This window comes from Eublepharis macularius, chromosome 4 (genome assembly GCF_028583425.1).
Source record: "Eublepharis macularius isolate TG4126 chromosome 4, MPM_Emac_v1.0, whole genome shotgun sequence".
Lineage (NCBI taxonomy): Eukaryota > Metazoa > Chordata > Lepidosauria > Squamata > Eublepharidae > Eublepharis > Eublepharis macularius.
The window spans coordinates 182,034,906-182,045,303 of NC_072793.1; the positions used below are offsets into that span (position 1 = coordinate 182,034,906).

Consider the following 10,398-nt stretch of genomic DNA (forward strand, 5'->3'; position numbering starts at 1 on the left):
AATGGAGAAGGGGGCAATGCCTTCCCCCTGCCTTACCCAACTGTTGTTATAAGCAGAGCAGGTGGCAATGCCCACCCCTGGCAATTCCCATCCCCCGCCTTAACCTAGCTGATACTAGGAGATGACCAGATGGGAATACCCACCCACCCCACCTTAACCCAGCTGATATTAGAAGTGGAGCAGGTGGCAATGCCCACCCCCCTTCACCCAGCTGAGATCAGTAATAGCAGAAGGCAATGCTTGCCCCACTTCACCCAGCTGGGATCAGGCGCCAAGCAGGCAGCAATGCCCGCCCCCCTTCAACCTTCTAGAATCAAGAACAGAGCAAGTGGCAATACCTGAATCTCCTTCACCCATCTGGTATTAGGAGCGGAGTAGGAGGCAATGCCCACCCCTCGCCCTAACTCAAGTGGCAGTAGTAGTGAAGCAGCTGGCAATGCTCACACCCCACCATAACCCAGTTAGTATTAGTAGCAGAGCAAGTGGAAATGCCCACCCCCTTCACCCAGATGGGATCAAGAGCAGAGCAGATGGCGATGCCCCCCCCACACACACACACCTTGCTGGGATCAGGAGCAGAGCAGGTGGCAGTGCCCTCCCCAGCCATCACCCTGTTGAGATCAGAAATGGAGCAGGTGGCAATGCTAAACCCCCCTGCCTTAACACAGCTGATATTAAGAGCAGAGCAGGTGGCAATGTCCACCCCCCTGCCTAAACACAGCTGGTATTGGGAGCAAGCAGGTGACAATGCCCTCCGCCTGCCTTAACACAGCTTGTATTAGGAGCAGAGCAGATAGCAATGCCTGCCCCCTGCCATAACCCAGTTTCGATTAGGAGTGGAGCATGTGGCAATGCCCGCCACGCACCTTCACCTGGCTGGGATCAGGCGCAGACCAGGAAGTAATGCCCTTCTTCCCTTCACCCATCTGGGATAAGGAGCAGAGCAGGTGGCAATATTCACTCCCTTCAACCTACCGGAATAAGGCACTGAGCATGCAGCCATACTCACCCCCTTCACCCATCTATAATCAGGAGTGGAGCAGGATGCAATGCCCGTTTCCCCTTCACCCGTCTGCGATCAGGAGCGGAGAAGGTGGCAACGCCACTCCTTTTACCCAGCCTGTATCAGGTGTGGAGGAGGTACCGAAGCTCCCCACCCATTCATGGGACCGAGATCAGGCATGGAGCAGGATCCAATGCCCATTTCCTCTTCACTCACCTGGGATCAGGAGCGGAGCAAATCACAATGCCCGCCCCCCTTTACCCAGCCTGTATCAGGCATGGAGCTGCAGCAAAGCCCACCCCCCTTCACATGGCCGAGATCACGTGTGGACCAGGTGGCAATGCCCGCTCCCTCCTTCACTGGCCAGGATCAGTGACGGAGGAGGAGGGAATGCCTGCCTATCCACCCTCCCCTTTCAAGAGCCCATTGTATTTTTCTCCACAATGGACTATGTTGCTAGTCTTTCCCATAAGTCAAGCGTTCATGACTCAGGTATCTGGAGAGCCTCCTTCTGGAAAAATCTCAAGGCCTGTCCCCTGCTCTGTTGGAACAACATCAAGAGAGGCAGCACCCAGAACCCCAGGTCTGACCCCTCGGCACAAGATTGCAGCTTTTCTCTCAGGAAAATTACTTACTCCATCACTGGAACTGGAACAAGGAAGCAAATGGTGGCTTCTTCAGCACTCTTACTGAATTTTGCAGTTTGTCCATATAGCTAGGGCCCTTCTTCAGGTTTGCCCCCTACGTGGATTTTTAGATGGGAAGCAAGAGCTCTTTCCACATTCTGAGCATTTATATGCTTTCTCTGCTGTGTGGATTCTTTGATGGGGAGGAGAGTGAGAGGAATTCTCTGATCCTTGGTTAAAATAAATCTGTAGGAGAAGCTGAGCAATTAAAATGGAGCTGAGAGGATAAGGTAAAAGGAAAAATAGAGCAAGCTGAGCTCCAGGAGGCTGCAAGTTGCTGACTGCCATCTTGGCTCCTCCTTTAGTCAGGGAAGGAAAGCTGGGTTGGTGACTGACTCTCTCTTTCTGCGTTCTAAGAGTTTATATGGTTTCTCTCCTAAACAGATTTATTAATGGGAAATAAACTATTATGGGTGATTGAGGCTCTTGCTACATTCTGAGCATTTATATTGTTTCTCTCCTGTGTAGATTCTTTAATGGAACGTAAGGCTTAACCCATAAATGAAGCTCTTTCCACATGCCTAGCATTTATAAGGTTTCTCCCATGTGTATTCGTTGATGGTAAGCTAGTGATGAGTTGAGCATAAAGCTCTTTCTACATATCCAGCATTGATATGGTTTTCCTCCTGTGTGGATTCTTTGATGAGAAGAAAGGTCTGAACTGTTCCTAAAGCTCTTTCCACATTCTGAGCATTTATATGGTTTGTCATCTGCGTGGATTCTTTGATGGCACGAAAGGCTTGAACTTGTCCTAAAGCTCTTTCCACATTCTGAGCATTTATAGGGTTTCTCTCCGGTGTGAATTCTTTGATGGTTATTGCGTTCTGAACTTGTCCTAAAGCTCTTTCCACATTCTGAGCATTTATATGGTTTCTCTCCAGTATGGATTCTTCGATGGGAAGCAAAGGCAGAGCTATGAGTGAAAGCCATTCCACATTCTGAGCATTTATATGGTTTGTCACCTGTGTGGATTCTGTGATGGGAAACAATGTCTGAGCTGCGCATGAAAGTCTTTCCACATTCCGAGCACTTAAATGGTTTCCCTTCTGTGTGGAATCTGTGATGCGAAACTAGGGAAGAGTTGTCTGTGAAGCTCTTTCCACATATCCAGCATTTATATAGTTTCTCTCCGGTGTGAATTTTTTGATGAGAAGCAAGACCTGAGCTCTGCGTAAAACACTTTCCACATTCTGAACATTTATATGGTTTCTCCCCAGTGTGGAGTCTTTTATGTAAAACTAGATATTTGCTTACTCTGAAGCTCTTTCCACATTCCAAACATGTATATGGCTTCTCCTCTGTGTGGATTTTCTGATGGGAAGCCAGGTTATTTTTCTGATTGAAGCTCTTCCCACACTCAGAACATTTATAGGGTTTCTCCCCAGTGTGGATTATTTGATGGGAAACTACAGAGGAGCTGCTTGTGAAGCTCTTTCCACATTCTGAGCATTTATATGGTTTCTCTCCGGTGTGAATTTTTTTATGAGAAGCAAGACCTGAGCTGCTCGTGAAAGCCTTTCCACATTCTGAACATTTATATGGTTTCTCCCCTGTGTGTAGTCTTTTATGTAAAAGTAGGGTTTTGCTTATTCTGAAGCTCTTTCCACATTCAGAACATTTATGTGGCTTCTCCCCTGTGTGGATTCTTTGATGGGAAACAAGACTTGAGCTCCTTGTGAAAGCCTTTCCACATTCTAAACATTTATATGGTTTCTCTCCTGTGTGTAGTCTTTTATGTAAAAGTAGGGATTTGCTGATTGTGAAGCTCTTTCCACATTCAGAACATTGATATGGCTTCTCCCCTGTGTGGATTCTTTGATGGGAAACAAGACTTGAGCTGGTTGTGAAAGCCTTTCCACATTCTGAACATTTAAATGGTTTCTCCCCTGTGTGTAGTCTTTTATGTAGAAGTAGGGATTTGCTGATTGTGAAGCTCTTTCCACATTCAGAACATTGATATGGCTTCTCCCCTGTGTGGATTCTTTGATGGGAAACAAGACTTGAGCTGGTTGTGAAAGCCTTTCCACATTCTGAACATTTAAATGGTTTCTCCCCTGTGTGTAGTCTTTTATGTAAAAGTAGGGATTTGCTGATTGTGAAGCTCTTTCCACATTCAGAACATTGATATGGCTTCTCTCCTGTGTGGATTCTTTGATGGGAAACAAGACTTGAGTTCCTTGTGAAAGCCTTTCCACATTCAGAACATTTATATGGTTGCCCTCCTGTGTTGATTCCTTCATGGCCGGTAAAGTTAACTACACTGACATTGGCTCTGTCCGATGAAACGGATTTCGTCCGGTGCTTCTGTTTTACATTGATTTTCCTTCTGTGCGGTTGTTCTTTCTTGTCCTTCCTCCCATCACCTGAAGAAATAAGGAAATAAATCCCATGAGGAAGAAATGGACCCAGACATAACTGAATATACTCAATACATCCTTCATCCTAAACAGCCATTTTGTAAGACTGGTCCTGCAAGGACAACTTCTAGTCCAAGTAGACAATATTGCACGAAAGGGAAGTAGGCAATTATTTACAGGGTCAATAAAGCCCAACATTGCAAAGAACTGGGAGTCTCCAACCTTTTCTAATTAAGGAGCTAAATTCTTACTCTGAAAGAGATCAAAGAAGATAGCATATTAAAAGCACATTTGCATGCCTGAATGTATACATCTTACTATAGAACTGAATAAGCATGTTTCAGATGACTCATTTTATACCCTGGTGCACCACCAGATGGCGCTGCTGCAGAGCAAAGCCCAGGCAACTCACCATATTGCTCCAGAAAACATGCCATGGTGGGAAGCCCAGGCTGGGTACAGGAGCGGAGCAGGTGGTAATGCCTTTCCCTCACCTTAACCTGGCTGATATTAGGTGCAGAGCAGGTAGCAATTCCCACCTCCGCCTTAACCCAGCTGATATTAGGAGCTGAGCAGGTGCCAATGCCCTCCCCTCTTCACCCAGCTGGGATCAGGAGCAGAGCAGGTGGCTATGCACACTCTCCACCTTAACCCATCCGGTATTAGGAGCGGAGAAGGTGGCAACACCCACCTCCTACCTTAACACAGCCAGTTATAGGAGCGGAGCAAATGGCAATACCCATCCCCACCTTAACCTAGCTGGTATTAGGCGTGGAGCAGGTGGCAATGCCCATCCCCCAACTTAACCCAGCTGGCATTAGGAGAAGAGAAGGCGGCATGCCCAACCCTCGCCTTATCACAACTGGCGTTAGGAACAGAGCAGATGGCAATGCCCACTCCCTTCGGCCAGCTGGGATCAGGAGTGGAGCAGGTGATAATGCCTACTCTCTGGCTTAACCCATCCAGTATTAGGAGCGGAACAGGTGGCAATGCCCAACCCCACCTTAACCGAGCTGGTATTAGGAGCGGAGCAGGTGGCAATGCTCATCCTCTTAAGACAGCTAGGATCAGGAGCGGAGCAGGTGGCAATGCCCACCCCCATCTTAACCCAGCTGGTATTAGGAGTGAAGCAGGTGCCAATGCCCTCCCCCCCCTTCACCCGGCTGGCATCTGGAGCAGCAAAAACCAAAGGGAAGCCCTTGGAAACAGGCAAACATCAAATACAAACCGGAAAACAACACAAGCAATGAAAAATATATAGTAATTTATACAAAAGTGCAATTGTGTGCAAAATAATTTACAAAAGTTACATGGACACAGTAAGGAGGTCTGTCGCCAGGAATAATTTCAAAAATTCAACCAATTACAGTGATAAGCTCAACTGGAGGTGGAGAGTGCAAACAGAGGAAAGAACAGTCCATATGTCTGTAGATGTAATCAGAAAAACATTATCTCCTTCTGAGATAATGCATTTCCAACCCCCCCCCTCCAAATTTATCTACAACAAGGGTGACCCACAACAAAATTATTCTGGATGCCTCTGGTCAGACTTGATTCAGATATAGGTATGCTAAGCCAGCCCTACCAGGGTATTAGGTCCAGCAAGAGAGGGGCCTCAACAAGGTTATGATTTTCGTCCATTGTATTTTAATAATCCTTGTAGCACACAGCCTTATATTTGCTTTGCTTGTCCCCTTTCTTTTTCTGTATCTCCGTTTTGTTTTAATAAAATAAAATATATATTTTTTAAAAATTTACAGACAGAGATTAAAAAAAAAAACAAGTGTGGCAGAAATCTTCCCTTCTTTCCAGTCCTGGCCAGACACTTTGGGAATGCTCAGTGCAAGTTTACAAATGGCTTTGTTTTCAAAGGCTTCCTGTTTCTCTCTCTTTCTCTCTTCCTCAGGCATCTCATATTTTCTCCTCCTTGGTACCAGCCCCAGTCAGAATTTTTTTCTGACAAGTGGGGTAACCCCTCCCTCCCACACGTGGATTCCCCTCCTCCTCTCGGGCAAGCACAGAGAGAAGGAAGACAAGGAAGGGATGGATCCTTTAACAATAAGGAGAGGTCTGGAGCTGCCCCTGAAGTTCTTTCCATGCCCCCGGCATTTCTCTCCTCCAATTTCAGTCAAGGCTGGATTTACTAACTAATAATGTTTGGGGAAGACAGGAATCCCGTTCCCCCATTGACCCCCCTTTCAGCCCATAGCAGTCTTTTGGCTGTCTGCCTCTTCCGTTCCCACTTCCTCCTTTCTCTCTCTCTCCAAGGGAAAAGAGAGTAAAAATTTTCCGCCGCACAACTCAGTAGCTACCTGCCAAGCTGCTTCCCTCTGTGGAGATGTCTCCGAATGGATCTTCCTCTTCTTCCGGCCAGGAGGCACACTCGGGTTTGGGAATCGCAAGCCCTTATTGGGAGGAGTACACAAACTATGTAATAATAGTGCTTATGTAATAACGGTGCTTTTCTAGACTGTCTAATAACAACATTCGATTTTTAGACCGTCCTTCAGGACAACTTAATGCCCACTCAGAACGGTTTACAGAGTGCGTTATTATCCTTACAACAATCATCCTGTGAAGGGTGAGGGGCTCAGAGAGCCCCAAGAACCTGTGACTGACCTAAGGTCACCCAGCCAGCTTGAAGCGGAGAAGTGGGGAATCAAATCTGGCTCTCTAGATTAGAGTCCTGCCACTCTTAAGCACTGGACCAAGCAGTGAACAAAAGTCAGTGTATTATTATCCCCAGAATGCAGCTGAGAAGCTGGGGCTGAGAGGAGTGGATTACTAAAGGCCTCCTGCAGAGTTCATGGCAGTACGGGAGTCAAACTAGCAGAGTGCTGATTGGCGTGATGCTACAGCTGCTCTGGTGCATACAGCTGCAACAAATTTTCAGGTCTTGCAAACCAGCCAGTAGGCAAAACATCGCCCCATCCTATCAGGGAATCATGCACATCTGACCACAAGTGGACTTCACAGAGCAGAAGTTTTCCAGTTCCCCTTCCTGCTGGTTTTGTCCCTGAGGAAAAGCACAGAGGGCAAGGCTGAGCTGTGCAGCGGGACCTGAGGGGCCGGTGAAAATCACCGCGCTCTCGTCTGCAAGGAGAAATCTCATTCTTGCAGAAGAACTGCATGTCTGGATACATACCACCATTCTTGAACATTTCTAAATGGATTTTAGCATTCTCTTTAGGGCTTCCCTTTAAATAATGAAAAAACAGATTTTCTGTTTTATATGCCTGGTAACTTCTCTTGCACCCAGTGATAGACAGATAATAGGAGCAATTCGACTAACAAACAGAAAGGGAGAGCCGTACCGAGAGAGGCCAGGTTCACGTAATTCTCCTCCGTGACTTCCCTGTGCAGAGCTCTTTGGCCCGGATCCAGCAGCGCCCACTCCTCCTCTGAGAAATCCACAGACACATCCTCAAAGGTCACCAGAACCTGAAAGAAGGAGGAAACAATTTCTCCTCAGCGAGAATCCATAGTCAACAAGCCAGGAGTTCCCTGACAGGAACCAAAGAAACCTTTTTCCTGTGACTCTCACAGCCTTTTTTGTCAGCAGTTTTGATAGAAATAAAGGGAAGAGTTTCCTTCAGACACAGGGGCTGTGAAGAGGACGGGGCCCCTGGGGTCTCCCATCCCTTCTCCGCACTGCTTCCTTCCCTACCTGATCTGGCTGCACAGAGGGCGTGTCTGCTCCATCACACTGAAGGGAAGGCCCAGAATATCCACCCGGCATCCTTCCAGGGCCTGTGAGGGAGACAAAGGAAGGGCGAAGATGTTTAGCCTGTTCAGTGCCTGGCCCAATCCCAGATGTTGGCCCTCACCTCCACACTCTGGGCCTTCTACTTCCTCTTGCACATATGCCTTTACTCAGTAAAGATAACTAGAGGGGACAGATCTCATTGTGTTTGGAGGGAATGGGCCTTCTCTTGTTATGGCTCTCCCTGCTCTGTGGAACCCCTTTCCTGGGATATTAGATCAGCCCCTTCTCTATACGGCTTCCCCTCCCAGGTAAAAACAGATGATCCACAGCAATTAAAATAAACCCAGCAATGAGAATCATGGAACAGAGGTCCTCAAGACCAAGATCACAACAGAAACCATCAACTTAACTAGTAAAAGAGCCCCAACTAGTCTCTAAAAGAGATGCAACAACCCCCCCCCCTGTGAAAAGAAAAAGGGGAACAAACTTTTCTAGGTTGGCAAGGAAGACAGTGGCATCATCTTGGCACCACCACCTCCAAGGCCCTGCTCCTTCCTCAAGGCACCCCAGTGCCAGCAACGGCTATTGTTTTTATTTATTTTGTTTATGTATGTCATTTATAGTGTGCCTTTCTCACTGAGACTCAAGATGGATTACACAGCGTGTGATTAGTACAGTCAGTTTCAAGGACATTTCCATAAACAGTGACACAGGATAAATTGATACAAGTTCACAAAGACATCGCATTAGCATGAATCCAGTACAGAGTTGAAGAGACGCTAAAGGAAAACATAAGCGATTTTAGGGCTGACATTTGACCACATGAAGCACAAGCAGTTCATGGGAGCACATATTTAAGATTATTGTGTCTGTATGTTTTCTTTTTGAATATTAATAAATACATTTATTGTTTCAAATGCTCTTATGTTTGTTGTGTGCCGCCTTGGGAACTATTTGGGTGGAAAGTGGCATATAATTATTCTACCTAAATAAATAAAATAAACATCAAGGGGGCGTCTCAACAGGAGAAAGTGGTACATGAGAGAACGGTTGGGAGGGAAGAACAAAAAGGAATAGATTATTCTTCATTCACATTGCACAACCTGCTCCTTTTAGGAAAGGCCTCTCTCTCCTGCCGCCGCCTGGCTGGAATCCCAAGGCCTGGCCTGGAGCTAGAAAAGGGCTGAGGCGCCTCTTGACATCATGACAGCAGCTCAAGGCAAACAAGCATCCCGCCTTTGAGGACTGAAGAAGGGTGTGCCAGCAGCCCTCGGATTTCAGGGTTGCTGAGGAGGAGGAAGCTGAGCTCAAAGATGCCCCCCCCCCATTAAACCGACCCTCCTTACCCAGCGAAGGGGCACCTCCATCGCCCTCCTGCTTGACCTGCCCATGGAATAATCTCTGCCATGGCGCCGTCTGAGCCTCTTTGTCTTCTTCCGATGGGTCCTGAAACAAGAGAAAAGAAACAGGGAAAGGGGGTAGGAAAGGAAGGGGGCCAGGGAATGCCTGGGAAAGGGGTCAGAGTGGACTCTTCCTTGGATGGTTTCCTGCAAAGTCCTGGGGAGGGGGCCATGCGGACAGCCTCCCCCACATCTCTGGGGGTCCCGGGAGGAGTCCCTCACCTGCTCTTCCCGCTTCACGTCCCCCGCCTGGCTCCGGGGGAAGCCTTCTGCCTGGGCGCCGGTCTCTGGCTGGGACTCCCCGGCCCGGCTCTCCATCTCGGGGCTCAGCGGCCCGGACCCCCTGGATCTTCCGCCTCCTCCTTTGTCCAGGTGAGCGAGAGCGGGCGGCGAAGGGCTGGGCGAGAGCAAAGAAGGGGTTTGCAATTTGTCAAATGCTCAGGCCGGAGGGGGCAGCACGCACTCCTCCGTCCACCACCTGGGGGCGCCCCCCTTTTGCTCCCACGTTCCCGACTTGCATTGCATTCCCCTCACCTATTTGCAACTCACCCGATTGTGGGGGTCGAGGCTGATGCCTGCAGCGATACCACTTTCCAGGTGGAAGGGGGTCTGGCAGGAAGTGACTCCTCAGTCCTCCATTCCCCCTTACCTCTCTAGGAATGCACACTCGCTCCCTTTAACCCTTCGGGGGCCTTTGTGCAAAGAGCTAAACGGGCGGAGCGGGGAGGGAGGCTTCGAGGGCGACGCGCGCCCCCGCCTGACCTGCTCGCTCCTCCCTGCAAAATGGTCTTTGCCAGAATCGGGACTTGGATTCCCGCTGCAAAGTCCAGGAGGTGCAAATGCATGCGGGGAGCGGGGAGTTGAGTGAGGAAGAAGTCATGGCTGGAGACACCCACGACCCGCGGTGCCTTCCCGCCTGCCTGCCTTGCTGCAAAGCCACGAAGCCCCTGCAGCGCTCAGCACCTTCCTCGGGGCAAAGGATACCGAAGCCCCCTACTTCTCGTGTGGATGCACCAACACGGATTCAGTTTCCAGAGCGGGATGGGAAATGGTGCAGCTGCAGTTCTCCTTGGGGGCGGGCGGCGAAGGGCCCCTCCTCTTCTGCCCCTCCTGCAAAAGCGGACTGGCCTGCTGGATTTCCTTGGTGGGATGTTGGGAGAGGGCTAGGGTTGCCAGCTCCAAGTTGGGAAATTCCTGGAGATCTGGGGGGTGAAACCTGGAGAAACCTGGAGAAAGTGCGGTTTGG

General features: G+C 48.9%; 1 protein-coding gene across 1 annotated transcript in view; it reads right to left on the minus strand.

The window, feature by feature from the left end:
• Nucleotides 1-9,776, minus strand: part of LOC129329146 (uncharacterized) — a 134,285-nt gene extending 124,509 nt beyond the window's left edge. The window contains 7 exon segments of the mRNA XM_054978584.1: nt 2,352-4,052; nt 6,359-6,451; nt 7,361-7,487; nt 7,714-7,796; nt 9,099-9,198; nt 9,375-9,549; nt 9,702-9,776. Of these exon segments, the coding sequence (XP_054834559.1) occupies nt 2,352-4,052; nt 6,359-6,451; nt 7,361-7,487; nt 7,714-7,796; nt 9,099-9,198; nt 9,375-9,470 (2,200 nt within the window). The 5' untranslated portion in view covers nt 9,471-9,549; nt 9,702-9,776.
• Nucleotides 9,777-10,398: the final 622 nt, after the last annotated feature.